This window comes from Alosa alosa, chromosome 23, assembly GCF_017589495.1.
Source record: "Alosa alosa isolate M-15738 ecotype Scorff River chromosome 23, AALO_Geno_1.1, whole genome shotgun sequence".
NCBI lineage: Eukaryota > Metazoa > Chordata > Actinopteri > Clupeiformes > Clupeidae > Alosa > Alosa alosa.
The window spans coordinates 19,154,524-19,172,909 of record NC_063211.1 but is presented as its reverse complement, the minus strand read 5'-3'; the positions used below and the strand labels follow the sequence as shown (position 1 = coordinate 19,172,909).

General features: G+C 41.0%; 1 protein-coding gene across 1 annotated transcript in view; it reads left to right on the top strand.

Annotated features, from left to right (window-relative positions):
• The first annotated feature begins 2,087 nt into the window (after positions 1-2,087).
• LOC125288783 (mucin-5AC-like) overlaps positions 2,088-18,386 on the top strand; it is a 32,899-nt gene continuing 16,600 nt past the window's right edge. Inside the window, exons 1-5 of the mRNA XM_048235413.1 lie at positions 2,088-2,151; positions 7,196-9,661; positions 16,882-16,986; positions 17,072-17,181; positions 17,275-17,427. Coding sequence (XP_048091370.1) covers positions 2,115-2,151; positions 7,196-9,661; positions 16,882-16,986; positions 17,072-17,181; positions 17,275-17,427 — 2,871 coding nt within the window. The 5' untranslated portion in view covers positions 2,088-2,114. The remainder of the gene's footprint in view (positions 2,152-7,195; positions 9,662-16,881; positions 16,987-17,071; positions 17,182-17,274; positions 17,428-18,386) is intronic.

Below are 18,386 nucleotides of genomic sequence, written 5' to 3'. Positions count from 1 at the left end.
ATTATATACTGCATATAGTGGAGGAAATAATTATTTGATCCCTCACTGATTTTGTAAGTTTGCCCACTGATGATATATAATTTTAATGGTAGGTTTATTTTAACAGTGAGAGACAGATTATCAAAAATAAAATCCAGAAAATCACATTAAAAATATATATAAATTGTTTTGCATTTTATTAAGTGAAATAAGTATTTCATCCTCTACTGTAGCAACCATAAAGAGTTCTGGCCCCCATAGTGCTCACGCTTTAAGAACGTTTTACTCCTAATCTCAACTTGTTACCTGTATAAAAGACATCTGTTCACAGAATAAATCAATCACTCCAACCTTTCCATCATGGGCAAGACCAAAGAGCTGTCTAAGGACATCAGGGACAAGATTGTAGACCTGCACAAGGCCAGAATGGGCTACAAGACCATTGGCAAGAAGCTGGGTGAGGAGACCTCTGTTGGTGTGATTATTCAAAAATGGAAACACAAAATTACCGTCAATCTCCCTTTATCTGGGGCTCCCGGCAAGATCTCACCTCGTGGGGTAGCAATGATCATGAGAAAGGTGAGGGATCAGCCCAGAACTACAACGGGAGGAGCTTGTTAATGATCTCAAGGCAGCTGGGACCACAGTCACCAAGAAAATCATTGGTAACAAACTACGCCGGAAAGTATCAAAATCATGCGGCGCCCGTAAGGTCCCCCTGCTCAAGAAGGCACATGTACAGGCCCATCTGGAGGAAGAGGAACTCTGACTATTACCCCAAGAACACCATCCCCACCGTAAAGCATGGAGGTGGAAGCATTATGCTAAGGGGACAGGTCGACTTCACCACATCGAGGGAAAGATGTATGGGGCCATGTCCTATGAAATCCTGGGTGACAACCTCCTTTGTTCAGCCAGGACTCTAAATGGATTGTGGATGTGTCATCCAGTACAACAGTGACCCAAAGCATACAGCCAAGGCAACAAAGGAGTGGCTCAAGAAGAAGCACATTAAGGTCATTGAGTCGCCTAGCCGGCCTCCAGACCTTAATCCTATAGAAAATCTGTGGAGGGAGCTGAAGCTTCGAGTTGCCAGTGACAGACTTGAAACCTTAAAGATTTGGAGAGGATCTGCAAAGAGGAGTGGTCCAAAATTGGTCCTGAGATGTGCGCAATCCTGATAATCAACTAGAAGAAACGTCTGACCTCTGTACTTGCCAGTAAGGGTTTCAAATACTTATTTCACTCAATGAAATGCAAAATGATTTACATTTTTTTTTTTTATTGTGATTTTCTGGATTTTCTTTTTGATATTCTCTCTCACTCTTAAAATAAACCTACCATTAAAATGATAGACCGTTAATTTCTTTGTCAGTGGGCAAACTTAACAAATCAGTGAGAGATCAAATAACTATTTCCTCCACTGTAACTATGATAACTATATTGTGGGGAATGGTGGGCATGCAAACGGAGCAGGCCCACTGTAAGCCAGGTAGAAAGGCTGGCGCTCAGGCATCAATTGCAAATTTTACTATGACTTTCATAAAACACCCCCTTCCGTTTCGCGATTGGCTGATGACTAATTGCCAAGCAGTCAGGGAGCAAAGCTGAATCAACTCAACTGCAGCATATACAGTCACTGGTAGTGAGCCTGAGATTCTGGCTGAGATCTTTATGACATTCAAGAAAACAAATCAACCTTGCCTAGATAAAATATAATTGCCCTGGTATGAAACTTCATGTGAAATGTGTTAGCTGTTAAATATTAACTTTGTTTGTTGAGAGGTTTGCATTCGTTTATTGCAGCTCTTATCTGAAGTCTTCTGTTTCGGGTATGGCAGAGAGAACCTGAACTACTGTGTCATTGACATCCATAAGTCAGAAATATCATTTAATGCCATCCTTTTGGCTTATACTAAAAAAAAGGAACTTTCCTTTCAAGAAGTCACAAGGGTAGAGTTGAGTGTTTTTGCCTCTCAGCCTCTGACCAAGCTGAAGTGAGTGATAGGTAGAGCAGAATTTCCTTATACTGTTTTCATTAATCATTAACTGGAGGTCAGTGTTGTTATGAGTATAGCAGGACATTCTTGTATGAAAAAGATAGTGATGGTCTAGCTGTGAAGGCACCTGTGAAAATGCAGAGTTTCCCCTTCATACCCGTGCTGTTGTCAGGTAAGACATCATACGCTGTCACATCAAACCTTATACTCATTTAGAAAACAGTACCACAATACTTTGTAAATATTTTGGTTATAGTAATGTAAATATACTGCATATCTAGCAGAAATAGAAGCATGTGTGCTTCGGTGCAACTGATTTGAATCTTATCTTAACTGAATTCCACATGGCATCTTCTGTTCAGTGTTATTCACTGAGATACATTCTTTTCTTGTCCTTAAGCAGGACATTCTTTGTCAGTGTGTACAGAGCCTCACATACAAGACGTACAGTTTTTTTCCCCAACTGCTTACACACTAAAGCTTTTCACACAATTTTCTAAAAATGTCTTTCAAACACCATACCCCACAGCAAATCTGCAAAACCATACACTAATTCTCAATGTTTGACTCTGTTTTCAATTTCCTAAAACACATTTTGCAAAACACCACACACAATTTTCTACACACAAATCTAACAGGAAGTAACTTGATTTTCGTTTTTCAAACAACCTATCAAAATGCCACACTTCACACTCAGTCTTCAATGTACAAATACTCATTACTTTACTGAACACCATCCAATCATTGCCTTAAGCATGTTGATGCATAGACATATTCTACATATAGGTACACAGAACCTTTCAATCTGTTCCTAGAGAATTTACGGTTGAAATGTTCAAAACCAATACAGACACAGAAATTAATTGGACTTTAGAGTAATCTTCTACAAAGAGTCAACTTTAAGGAAAACTTAACTTTTGTCCTCAAGTTACCTTGTTTTTTTTTCTTTGCCTCCGGAAATGCCCCAGGAACGCACATGTTTGTTTATGCAGTTTCTTTGGGAAAAAAAGTAATTTGATAGTAGTCAGTCATTTCTTTCTTTGGAAATACAGTAATTTCTGTCTTTGGCAAAATCAGCTTTTTCAAAACTGCATGTACATCTGGTGGTCATTGTATTGTATTTTGCTTCCTTTTTTCTTGTTGGCTGTAAAATACTGTATTCACAACAGCAAATCATTTGGGGGGGGGAAACACATTTTAATATTGCTTACAAGTTTACTGAGTATTTCAACTTGTCATTGTATATGACGTTCACTTTTGTACTGAAATGCATAGACGCCCATGCAAGACAGAAGAGCTTTAGGTTTTGAGCAACAGTGTGTACATGATGTATCCAAAATGTCATATTATGACAAAAGTGTTTATAATGTCAAGTCAAGTCACATGTATTTTTAGAGCACACTTAAACGCAATGTACTGTAATTGACCCAAGGTGCTCACAGAAATAAAATAAATACAGTAATAAAAACAAAAATATAAATGACAAAAACAAGTAAATGAAAATACAAAATAATAATAATAATAATAATAATAATAACAGATTATGACTGTAGATAAAAGAACATATGGTTACTGAAACTACTACTATAGGCCTAGTGAAAGATACAGTAAAGCTAGTATTAAAGATGCCAGTTAATATAATGCTGAAACGAAATAGAAATAAGATAAATAAACAAACAAGGGGAGACATTAATGGACATTACAGGCCAAAGAAAATAGATGGGTCTTTAAATTCGATTTAAAACTGATGGTGGGACAGGACTTAATTTCTATAGGGAGATTTTTCCAGAGAGTCTAGGGGCAGTAACAGAAAAAAAACCCTATCACCTTTAGTTTTTAGGGTTGCATTTGGGACTGAGAGAAGATGTTGTGAGGAAGACCTCAGTGGCCTAGAAGGACAGTAGGGACTTAAAAGGTCACAGATATACTGTGGTGCCATTCCATTTGGGGCTTTGAAAACAAAAAGTAAAACTTTAAAATGAATTCTGTATTTGACAGGTAACCAGTGGAGTTGGGCCACACAGGACTTAAGTGCATATGTTTCTTTGTTCCAGTAAGAAGCCTAGCTGCTGCATTTTGGACTAATTGAAGTCTAGCAAGGGTAGATTGGTTCAGACCTAAATGCAGATAGTTACAATAGATGTAACAAAAGCATGGATTAGAGTTTCTAAGTCAGTATATGAGAGCCAGGGCTTTAATTTAGCTATTTGTCTTAGTTGAAAAAAGCTTCCCTTAACCACACTACTGACTTGCTTATTATGACCGCCGTGCAGCGAAGCAGCGGTCATATAGGTTTAGTCAGATTTTTCTTTTTCGCATGCCCAAATTTCCGTCAATGATTCCCGGGACACTGAAAGACCAAGGTACACGAAACTTGGTGGGCATGTAACCCCACATGGATAGCATGGAACCATCGTTTTTCGTTTTGATCTGTAGCCCCCCCTGCTGGATTGGACCCCCCGAAAGGGCAGACACAGTTTTCTGTGAATATCTCGAAAACCGTAGGGTTTAGGAGGACCATTTTTTTTTTTTCTATGTTGATCTCAAGGGGCCATGTCAACCCATTCCATAACCACTTATTTCATGTATAGCGCCACCTAGTTAAACACAAAAAAGTAAAAATGAGGTGTTGTAAAAATGAGGTGTTGTAATTGAAGGTATCGGTGACCTAACATAGTCAAAACTGCACGAAATTGGAAGTGTAGGATCATTATGACACCCTCTGTATGCATGCCAAGTTTTGTGGAATTCCGTTCATGGGGGGCCACACAATAAATTAATTTATGTTACTATACACCAACTGGCCTGTAGGTGGCCGGAGACAGTTTTCTGTGAATATCTCGAGAACCGTAGGCCTAGGAGGTCCACCTTTTTTATGTATGTTGGTCTTAAGGGGCATGTCAACCCATCCCATTACCACTTATTTCATGTATAGCCACCTAGTTAAAATTAAAAAGCAAAAAAAAAATTAGGTGTTTTCATCACAATATCTCTGGCTGACAAGGTCAAAACTGCACGAAATTAAAAGTGTAGGATTATTATGACACCCTCAGAATGCATGCCAAGTTTCATGTACTTTCGTTCATGGGGGGCCTTACAATAAAATAATTTATGTGTACATTTAGTGATGTACACCAACAAGGATTCCCGGGACACTGAAAGACCGGGGTACACAAAACTTGGTTGGCATGTACCCCCACATGGATAGCATGGAACCGTCATTTTTCGTTTTGATCTGTAGCCCCCTGGCTGGACTGGACCCCCCGAAAGGAGGGTAGGACAGACACAGTTCTCTGTGAATATCTTGAGAACTGTAGGGCCTAGGATGACCATTTTTTTCCGTATGTTTGCCTCCAGGGGTCATGTTAACCCATTTCATGTGCACACATGTGCACAAACAGATACACACACACACTCACATACATTCACAGTAATCATACGGATGACACATACTCACACAGTAGACATATGTACGCTTGCATGCACAGGCACATACGCAGGCACACACACAAGCACGCACACACACACACACACACACACTCACACACACACGCACCCACACACATAAACATAACACAAACAATCAAGAATTTCTCAGAATTATGAACAGGCAAGATGGAGGTGGGATTGTATAAAATGAATTTTACATGTGAAATCTATGAACTAATCATGTTTTGGTACTTGTTGTCTAGCAGATACCAGTGAGAATTGAGTGTGGATAATGCAATTTAGTGAGACAGTTAGAATCATATAGGCCTTTCAGCGTGATTTCTTTTTGTGGAAAAAATGTGCTGGACTGGGCGGTGGTCATATTTTGTACCGCTCTGCGGTACATCTAGTTGAAATTGATGTGAGGCGAATTTTTGCTTTAGAGATGTGTTTATGACATTTTGAATATCATTTTGCTGGAGATTTGGAATTTGTGTGAGCAATTGTGGGTTTTGAGTGTAGAGTTTCTTAAAAATAGACACAGAATTTTGAAAATGTGTAAAAACAGTTGTAAAAAACTATAATAGCACACATTGCCTCATGTTATGCATTGGTGCAATGTACGTGTATTTTTGCATATTTTGGTGGATACATAACTGGCATGCATAAGGTAATGGTAAGGTAAAAGCAACGACCGAAATGCAGTGTTGAAACACGTGTATGAAACGTAGTATTAAATATGCAAACACAGATCCGGTATAAACACTGACAACGCCCCCCCGAAAAAAAATCTCCCGTTTTTGGAAAGCTAAATGTTGACAGGTATGATTTTGTTTGCTTTTGTTGGTTACATTTGGTTTCATGCTGCTGATGGTCTGACGTGTTTCATTTGTCTGTAGGCAAATCTGCTGCACCCTTCTTATCATAAGCATGTTCCAGAAGGATTATTATTGCAAATAATATCTCAATTAACTAACATAAGTGGTCTTTCTGAAAATGTAGTTTACCTTGTACTAAAATAAATATAAATATCTGTATTTATCTTTTATACATATTATACATGATGACATCCAGACGTTACAGGATTATATTCAATTCTTAAAGGAACCGTATGTAAGAAAAATATTTCAATTAATCATAAAATGGCCCTGATATGTCACTAGACATTAAGAAATCATGTTCATTTCAAATACTTATATCACTGACAACAGTAGTCCCGCCAGGATATTGTCATTTAAAAAAGTGAAGTTGCAGCCCTCAACTGATGTTGATGTTGTGTTTTTTGTCATGTCATGTTGTGTTTTGGCCTGATCGCCCACCCTCCACCTATCTACTAATCAACGAAGTCAGTAGTGTTTCGGGCCATCAGGGTTGGCAACCTCGAGTCAGGGGGGGGAGGGATACACCGCTCTTCATTATTTTGAAAGTGATTGCAGTACCAGTTTTGGCCACAATCTTACATATGGTTCCTTTAATTTAAAATTCTTTACCCTCATGTATCATTTAATCTGGCCATTATATTGAATGAAATAATATATAGCTGTTGCTTTTCAGCCTGTTTTTCCCTTAGTTTTGAGGCCGCACAGGCAACCCATTTTGGCCACAGTATAAGCCACCTTATTTGAATGCAATGCAAAGAGTATTCAGATTGAATGTTACAACTGTCATTTGCTCAATTGACAGTTTTATTATTTACCAAAACATGAATATGCTTTAAATCCTTTTAATCCTCTAACAGGAGCTTTCTTATTTAACTGCCTGCTTGTGTGTCTGTATCTCTTTTCCAGCATTATTCACTACAGCTGAAAACACCAATCCACCTCCATCGAATATTCATACAGCTTACACTCCCTTCCCAGCTCCCTTTATTCCTGCCACAACATCAAGTGCAGCTGTCTTTAGTGCTGTAACTGCAACTACCACACCCAGAACTCCACCTGTTACTAGTATCGATTTTTTACCAACCCCTTCAGAAGCCACCGCAGAAGCTCTCACTACCACAACATCAAGTACAGCTTTAGCAGTCTTTAGTGTTGTAACAGCAACCAGACCTCCACCTGTTACTGTTATCTGTTTAGCAGCCCCTCCAGATGCCACTACAGCTCCCATTACTGCCATAACACAAAGTTCTCTTGTGACTCATGCAACTTTACGTTGTATGTCTCAATCGAGTTTTTCTGCTTCTTCCTCTGATATCTTAACCCCTCCCACCACCAACCCCATTCTTGGCACATCCCCTCCATTAGAAGTCACATCTATTACTACTACAGATTCCACCGCCTCCACGACTCATCTAACAACCAACTCCACTCTTGGCACATCCGCTCCTTTAGAAACCACATCTATTACACACAATCCTACTACAAACTCCACCACCTTCACATCTACATCTCCTACCTCCACCAACTCCACTCTTGGCACACCCCCTCCATTAGAAACCACATCTATTACACACACTCCTACTACAAACTCCACCACTTCCACATCTACAACTCCTCCCTCCACCAACTCCACTATTGTCACATCTTCATTAGAAATCACATCTGTTACATACACTCCTACTACAGATTTCACCACCTCTACAACTCATCTAACCAAAAACTCCACTCTTGGCACATCCCCTCCATTAGAAACCACATCTATTACACACACTCCTACTACAAACTCTGCCTATACACCTCCTCCCACCACCAACTCCACTCTTGGCACATCCACTCCATTAGAAACCACATCTATTACACACACTCCTACTACAAACTCCACCACCTCTACAACTCCTCCCACCACCAACTCCACTCTTGGCACATCCACTCCATTAGAAACCACATCTATTACACACACTCCTACTACAAACTCCACCTATACACCTCCCACCACCAACTCCACTCTTGGCACATCCACTCCATTAGAAACCACATCTATTACACACACTCCTACTACAAACTCCACCACCTCTACAACTCCTCCCACCACCAACTCCACTCTTGGCACATCCCCTCCATTAGAAACCACATCTATTACACACACTCCTACTACAAACTCCACCACCTCCACCTCCACATCTACAACTCTTCCCTCCACCAGCTCCACTATTGTTACATCTTCGTTAGAAACCACATCTATTACACACACTCCTACTACAAACTCCACCTATACACCTCATCCCACCACCAACTCCACTCTTGGCACATCCCCTCCATTAGAAACCACATCTATTACACACAATCCTACTACAAACTCCACAACTTCTACAACTCCTCCCACCACCAACTCCACTATTATCACATCTCCATTAGAAACCACATCTATTACACACACTCCTACTACAAACTCCACCTATACACCTCCCACCACCAACTCCACTCTTGGCACATCCCCTCCATTAGAAACCACATCTATTACACACAATCCTACTACAAACTCCACCACTTCCACAACTCCTCCCTCCACCAATTCCACTCTTGGCACATCCCCTCCATTAGAAACCACATCTATTACACACACTCCTACTACAAACTCCACCACCTCCACATCTACAACTTCTCCCACCACCAACTCCACTCTTGGCACATCCCCTCCATTAGAAACTACATCTATTACACACAATCCTACTACAAACTCCACAACTTCTACAACTCCTCCCACCACCAACTCCACTCTTGGCACATCCCCTCCTTTAGAAACCACATCTATTACACACAATCCTACTACAAACTCCACCACCTCCACCTCTACAAATCCTCCCACCACTAACTCCAGCCTTTTCACATCTCCTCCATTAGAAACCACATCTATTACACACAATCCTACTACAAACTCCTCCGCTTCTACAACTCCTTCCACCACCAACTCCACTATTGTCACATCTCCATTAGAAACCACATCTGTTACACACACTTCTACTACAGATTTAACCACCTCTGCAACTCATCTAACCACCAACTCCACTCTTGGCACATCCCCTCCATTAGAAACCACATCTATTACACACACTCCTACTACAGACTTTACCACCTCTGCAACTCTTCCCACCACCATCTCCACTCTTGAGCCAATACCTCCATCAAGTACCCCTGTTTCTAGCACAGCTGTTACTCACACACCTACTAGAAACTCCACCCTCTCCACCTCTACAACTACTCCCACCACCACGCCGCCAATCCAACCCCCATTGGTGTGCCTCAATGATGGTCTGCTGCAGGATGGAGTCTGCATCTGCCCAGATGAGTGGACTGGTGTCGCCTGCTCTATTGGTATGAATCACTTCTATTGTAGAATACAGGTTGGTGTTCAACCTGCAGGGCATTGCTGTTTGCCGCACCTCTCTACATTCAGCAGCCAGATCAGCACACTTCCCATGGGATGGTGAGCTACACCAAGAGAACAGTCTTGCTAAGAGATAGTAAGAAGCACATATCTTCAATTGTCAATTAATTCAAAAGTGACAGGTGGGCGGGACTTCCGGTTAATTAAGGCGGGACATCCGGTAAGGTTTTTGATTTCCGGTGAGGGCGGGACTTCCGGTCTTTGAACTTGTCATCAATTGAGTCTGACAGGTTGTTTGAATGTGGCGGGTTGCTTTTGGTAGGAGTCATGTGTCTGGGGGAGGGGTTGTGTGTGTGTGTGTGTGTGTATGTGTGTGTGGGTGTACAGGGTGGGTGTGTGTCCAGGGTGTGTGTGTGTGTGTGTGTGTGTGTGTGTGTGTGTGCATTGGTGTGTGTGTACAGGGGTGGGGGCGGTACACGGATGTGCTGGTAAAGGGTGAGCGTGTGTGTACAGGGGTGGGTGTGTGTCCAGGGGTGTGTGCATGGGTGTGGGTGCGTGTACAGGGGTGGGGGTGGGCCAAAGATCTGTGTGTGTGTGTGTGTGTGTGTGTGTGTGTCCAGGGGTGGGGGTGTACACGGATGGGTTGGTAATGGGTGAGCGCGTGTCCAGGGGTGGGGGTGTGTCGGGACGTGGTGGTAATGGGTGAGCGTGTGTCCAGGGCGAGGTGTACACGGATGTGTTGGTCATGGGTGGGGGTGTGTGTGTGCGTGTGTGTGTGTGTGTGTATACACAGTAGGCCTACTGAATAACATTGGTTTTTCTGCATTTTATTTCTTCAGAGCAAAGTAGGAGAAGGAGGAGTTAGAAACAGACCTTTTTAATTAAAAGGTGAGGGATCCTTTCTTTTTATACTTTAGCCACCCTTGAACTCCTTCTCAGAATAAAGTAAGCATCTACTCATACATTTTGACCGCTGAACGATGCATTTTACTTTTTTAAAAAAGTTTGTTTTTTTGTTAAGGATATGACCAGATATTTTGCCCTTGTAAGGCCACCAAAAAAACAATTATGGATTGTGTCCAAAGCGACTTACAGATGAAAATGACTTTAAAATGTGGTTAAGACTATGTAAAGGAAAAAAGTAATAAACAATAATGTCAACGCCATATCCATGACCAAAAGCCTAATGAGAAGAAACAAACAGTTAGAGATGAAACTACTAAAGACAATAAATGAGCTGACAAAAGAGATGAGAGAAGAAGAAAAGTTGGAAATATCAGCTTACAAACTTGATGGTGAACTTTTATTGGGATTTGGCTAAAGGAGACTTTATAAGATCCAGGACCAGATGGTTAGAAATGTAAGCAATTCCCTCAATTTCTTTTTTTTTTTTTTTCTTTAACACTACACCTCAGATCTTTTAAAACCATATCACATATCACATTGTCATAACACATCCATCCATCCAGCCATCATATGATCTGATAATGTTTGAACCAGTTACACCCTAATGTAGGCAACTCAATGTCCTACACCTATGTAAAAATGTTTACCCCTAGGATATAGTGTATGAGTCACAGTCTGGTCCAGGTTCTATGTTTCCTGTTCCTTGTCATGTCGTGTTGGTCATGTGTGCTAAGCCCCTCTGTCCACGCCATGTTGTGTCCTGTTACTGCACTTCCTGGATTTCTGTTGATTGAGTCCTGCATCCCTGTTCTAAGTTACTCAATCGCCCTGACTATCTCTGTCACACACTGTCTTGTTTCTGGGTCTTTTCTGACTTATTTTCTAAATGTTTCAGCCCTGTCGTTCCACGTCACGTTTTTTTTTTTTTTTTAAAAACTCTTGAATTTTTGGATTCTTATTGATTATTACTATCAATAGTAATACGGACCTGACTACCGAGATTTACCTACCGCTTTGTGCTGCTGACTAACATTCTAACCTTATATCCATTTCCCATCTCGGTGTCTGCATTTGCGCCCTCCATTTTACACCCCTGCAGTATGCCTAATAGTAACCTATAACTAATGCTATAGTAACCTAATATTTTTGCAAAGGATTAGAGGATAATTTAGAGTATGTATACATAGAGAATATACTGCCCAAACATGCCGCATAAGACCCCACCTCTACATTGCAGACTTTTTTCTCTTCACATGGTGAAGTATACCAAATACATCAATCCAGTTCCAAATTTGATCTGGAAATTCAGAAATTCTGGAAATACTATGTTGGTAAAAAGAGCAGTGTTTGGTAGTTGGGTCAAACAAAAAAGACAGAAAGCTATATGTTACGTGGCTCGACCCAATCTTCATAAGCAATATTGCTCAAATCTCATCTGATAAATACATGTGGTCCTTGTCTTTCTTCACATGTGCCTACAGTTATCTCTTCCTCAGTGCTATATTGCCTTCATTTTCTGTTGCTGACTAGGGCTCCACTGTTGCCCTGTGTTTAGGCCTGATTGTTGAGTTGACAGCTATGCAGCTAGGAGTCTTTTCACCTTATCATTGTGTTTGATCAATTGGGTTCTGGTGGTAGTATTTTGGAAGAGTTTTGGAAAATATGTGATTTCTACATCACAAAGTAGAGAGATATGTTTAGTGTTTTGTAAATCAACGATTGCAAAAAGTGTGAATGCTGTAAAAAAGGAAAAGTCATATAACATCACATAATACAGTCTAGTTTTGAATGAAACACCAATGTATGGCATTCAGCTAGTCATTCCAATTGAGCATTCCATTTACCTAATTGTTTTTTACTACTGTGAAAAAAGGAAAACAGGGTTTGTCGCAGTTAGTGATCCATGGTATTACGTTGAACTGATATATTTTACCTCCTCAATGAATTTATCTGACAGAATCATGTGTAAGTGCAGCTAAGTACTGAACCAGGTAAGCAATTGATCATATGGCAAGTTTTGGTGTCGCCTTTTGCCAGAATACATAGGTTTTTATAAAGACAGTTATGCTAAGAGAACAGTAGAATTTGATGCAGGATTGTGTCTTACATGCTTTGAGAAGAAGTTTGTTGAGAAGTTTTGTTCCGCGACATACAGTATAATGGAAGTGAATAGGTGAATGCTGAGGCCTGACCTATTCATGTGGTTTGTCAAGGCTTCAAGACAGTTTTGTCTTTGTCTATTTTGTCTCGAAAACATTATATTTTACCTTGCCGTAGTAAATACTTTTCAAGGCTTTTCAATACTTTTCAGCCAAATAGCAAGACTGGTTTTCTGCCTGAGAGACGCTGGATTATATACTATAAACTTTATTTTCATGGGATTTAAAATGAAGTAAATCCCATTTTTTTGCAAAGCTAACAATGTGGTTATAGTAGGCTAGTGCAAATATGTGCTGATGTTTTGCTCCTTGAGTTTAAGGTTTCGCTAACTGTGGAATATTTTTTATGCTAGTGTTCAAGCAATAGATATAGCTAGATATACCTACTGTGGGGAAAAACCCCTCCATGCCATGAAAAAGGAAAGGATATATTGAAAAGGATATATTGGGTGTGAAGCAGAAGGAAGTGTGCTGATGAAACTGGAAAATTTTAATTATTTCACTCATTCCTAACTCCTAAATGTTATTATTGATTATAAAATGTTACTTTTAGTTTATTTCATGATATCCTATTAGAGACACCATCTGACTATGACAAAATCTGCATATAACACTAATATAATCTGACCCAGTACAGGTAAACCCTCAACTTACTTGCCTTTGGTGCCTCTTTTGTTGATATAATGGACTTTCTAGATGGATAGATAGATAGATAGATAGATAGATGCTTTATTGATCCTCAAGGGGAAATTCAAGGGTCTCAGTAGCATACAGACATAACACACAACATGCACTTACAGCACAATGGTAAACATAAGTATAAGTATAAACATATAACTAAACTCCCCTGTACAATAAAAGACAGTAGAAGATAAGACAGATAAGAAAACTAACAAAACTAAATACTAAATACACTATATAAGTTAAATTAAGAAAGTCCAATGTGCTTGAGGGTGATCAAGCATAAGACGCTTGTAGTGACAGGGCCAGGACTCGTGAGGTGCTAAAGGGAGTGAGTGTCATGGTAAAGGTGCAAACAGTAGTCCTACCATAGTCCTTAGTTATGTGTGCCTGGCAAGGTGCTCAAGAGAGTGAGTGTCATGGTGAAGGTGCAAAAAAGTAGTCCAACATTAGTCCAACAGTGCAACAGTGCAAGAGTAAGGTGCAGAGACCAGCATAAATAATATAGACAAATAGGAGAGTAAAGTGTAATGTAGACAAGGTAAAATAAAAAACTATTTCTGTGCAAGAACAGGTTGAGGTAATAGGGTTATAGCCATTCATTCATTCATTCATTCATTCATTCTCACTTGGTATACCCCGCCCTCTCTTTATTTATTAATGATAAAACAGTAAAAAAATATTCATTAACCTCACAAACTTAAAAAAGAGGTGGTCTCTGAGTGCAAAGTCCATATGAAGTTACAATATGAGTGTACAGCAAGTCTCCCCTCCCCAATCTTCATTCATAAACACACACACAGACACCCATCCTTCAGCATAAAGTACCTATACATAGACCCTCTCTCTCTTTTCTCTCCCCCTCTCTCTCTCACACACACACACACACGCACACACACACACACTTGCAACCTACCCTTCAGGGCTCTGGAGCCATGACGTTAGACACGCTTACCCCTGAACATTACATTTATGATTTATTTTTTACTCTAGTTCACAGAAATATATATGAAAGAAGGTTCTTGACAGGATCAGGATCATTCAGTTCATTCACATTCAGTTTAATCATCCTAAAAACATAGACATAACTAAACATTCCAACTTTTCTCTTTCTCACTCTCAAGCATGCAAGCACGCGCACGCGTACACACACACATACACACACACACACACACGCACAGACCTTTGGCCCAGCCCCTACCCTCTCTCCACCGCTCTGCTGTCTGATATATTTTATTCTTTTCAATGACTTGATGAAAATCTTGATGAATTTGAATTTAAAACTCTGTTGATGCCAACCTTTTTTTATACAGACATATTTTTTGGATCATTTTTGATAATTGTCTAGGCATAACACTCCCCTGGGCACCTCATGACACACACCATGCATCCCCTGCACATGAGACACCCCCACACCCCATGTACACACACACACGCTCACACACACACACACACACACGCACACAGATCTTTGGCCCACCCTCACCCTCTCTCCACCTCTCTACTGTCTGATACATTTTATTCTTTTCAATGACTTGATGAAAATCTTGATGAATTTTAATTTAAAACTCTGTTGATGCCAACCTTTTTTTTTATACATGACACACACCATGCATCCCCAGCACATGAGACACCCCGCAACCATGTACATACACACACACACACACACACACACACACACACACGCACACACATACAGACAGCCCCCTCCCCCAGACACATGACTCCTACCAAAAGCACCCCTGCCAAATTCACATCCGTGTACCACCCCCACCCCTGGACACACACACACACACACAGATCTTTGGCCCACCCCCACCCCTGTACACGCACCCACACCCATGCACACACCCCTGGACACACACCCACCCCTGTACACACACGCTCACCCTTTACCAGCACATCCGTGTACCGCCCCCACCCCTGTACACACACACCAATGCACACACACACACACACACACACACACCCACCCTGTACACCCCCACACACACACACACACACACACACACACACACACACACAACCCCTCCCCCAGACACATGACTCCTACCAAAAGCAACCCGCCACATTCAAACAACCTGTCAGACTCACTGATGACAAGTTCAAAGACCGAAGTCCCGCCCTCCCGAAATCAAAACCTTACCGGATGTCCCGCCTTAATTAACCGGAAGTCCCGCCCACCTGTCACTTTTTAATTAATTGACATTGAAGGTATGTACTTCTTACTATCTTGAGAGGGGGTACGATAGCCTGTGGAGGTGAGTGTTGCACTGGTATTGAGGGGGTGTGGTGGTGGGGGCTGACCACCTCCTTGATGTCCCTTTCAAGGCTGCCAGGTTCGTGGACACCTCAACAGGCACAGGCAAGGAGGCGTGAGGTGATGGTGGCTTAGGTCGTTTGGTGTCACCGGGATGCAGAGCTGGAGAGACTGGGAGGCTGGGAGGTGGGGGTAGGGCAGGCACGCAAACAAGAACAGTGTCTGAGTCAGCCGGGAGTGGTGGACAGACCACTGCCTTTGGAGCTGGGCAGTCAAAACTGTTGTAGAAGTGGTTCAGCTGGTTCGCCCTGTCCAGGTCCCCCTCCACAGAGCTGCTGCTCCTCTTCAGGCCAGTGATAGTCTTCATGCCATCCCATGCCTCCTTCATGTTTTTTTCCTGCAACTTCTGTTCCACCTTCCTTCTGTAGTCCTCCTTAGCCTCTTTCAGCTTGACTTATAGTTCCCCTTGCACGCGCCTCAGCTCTGCCATGTCCCCCTCTCTGTACGCCATCTTTTTCCTATTAAGAAGAGTCTTGACATTGCTGGTTATCCAAGGCTTGTTGTTAGGAAAGCAGCGTACAGCGTTCTGGTGGGAACAACAATGTCCATACAGAAGTTCAGGTAGTCAGTTGTGCAATGTGTGACCTCCTCTAAGTCCTCTTCATTCTGTAACACACTCCAGTCAGTGCACTCGAAGCAGTCTCTAAGAGCCTCATCCGCTTCAATTTGCAATAATGTGCGTGTTAAAGCAGCAGCTATCTGTCTGTCAGCCACAGCTGATTCAACCCTCCAAACCATACATTTTCTGAGAACTTTTGACAAGATATGGGAAATATTCTTGAAAGACTGTAGTCTTTTAACTAATGCCCCCCACTCAAGCTTTACTCAAAAGACTACAGTCTTTTAAAAATCGTCCACAAATCTTATGAATGGTAAGGGCAGTCCCCATTTTAAGTTTACAAAGATAAAAACATTTCATGTTTGGGAGGTATTTATGCTTCTGAACTGAAAATGCCCCTGGATTTTGTCTCAGAAACCTGGTCACCTTACTGATTATGGATATACAGTTATGTTCAGTTGTGTTTTGTGGCTGTTATCAGTATGTTCATTTCCAGCTGTCATTGTATACAATTTGACTTTCAGCATGTGCAGATTATTGTTATATTGCTAACCTATATTTCTATTTTTTTCCTTATTTTAGCAAACTTCTGTAATAAGACTATTTTGGAAGGCTTTGAGTTCCAACAAACTGTAATTGGTTGGCCTGCCTACTCCTCAGAGACGTGTCCATCAAATACAACCAATGGTATAAGACTGCTTGACCTCTTCATTGTTAACTTCTTGCATAACTTGTGCCAATGGGTAATTATCACATTGATCCCCCCATATAGCTGGTATTTCCATAGCTTCAACTAGATGCTTGGACAAGGGTGGACTGCCAGCATTTGACCGCATTCAGAAAATTGAATGCCAAATAACCCTTGAAAATATCCAAGTCAATGTAAGTAGCTGAGAAAATGGTAGTGGCTTTGAGAAGGCAATTTTATTTTCATGTATTCCTCCAAATCTGTATCGTTACATTACATTTCCCCAGGTGACTGGTTCTTTGGATGCAATGGAAACAGAGAAGCTAGCAAGCAGTACACAGATCCTGACCTCCAGGCCAGAACGGCTGACGGCCTCAAACATTACGTCTGCAGCACAAATTGTAAACACCATCCTGTCCAACAGTGTCAACATAACAGAGGTAGGCCTGCTTCATGCAACAGGGTGGTCTGTATGGTCATGTATCCATGTTTTTGACTTTTTCAGACTTTTGGCTTATTTTTTAATTACCCCAGAGTTAAATAGGAGGATTCAGTGGGCTATAGGCTAACTGGTGTAGCCCACTTCCAGTGAATTATGCTAAGCTAACAGTATCATACTGGGTTATTGCACAGAAGAGAAGGGTATGTACCGTATTTTCCGGACTATAAGTCACACTTTTTTTCATAGTTTGGCCGGTCCTGCGACTCAGGTGCAACATATATATATATATATATATATATATATATATATATATATATATATATATATATATATATATATATATATATATGTATATATGTGTGTTTTTTTCCTCTTCATGAAACATTTTTTGACTAGTGCGACTTATACTCCGGTGCGACTTATCCTTATAGTCTGGAAAATACGGTACCCTCTTATATAACTCTGGGGTAGCCAGCAAAGAAGCTAATTTCCCAAAAAGTTGGCATGTTCCTTGAACATCTTTTACACTGCATCATCTTTGTATACACTTGCACAGAATGGTGCTCTACACAGTAGCTTGCAATCTCATGGTATACTGAAATGTCAGTGTGACCGGAGCACAATGCCCCAAATCAGTTTTTACACCCAGTCACACTAACAGGTACACCCAGTCACACTAACAGGTACTCCAGTTTTTACAGATAAGACAGAGACGTGGTCTGCAATGTAAATAAATATATTTTATTTAAATTTGAGGACTGAAGCTGAAAAGCAAGCAACCATTAAAGGGACACCAGGCCAGAGTCCTGCAATGGGTTGGGTAAAACGGGTAAATTATGGGTTGCTAAAACGGGTAAATTATGACGTCCCTAAAATGTACGGGCGGGTATGCGGGCGGGAAAAGAACTCCTTGCAGGCGGATAGATGAGAACCAAAACAGTATAGAAACTAGATGTA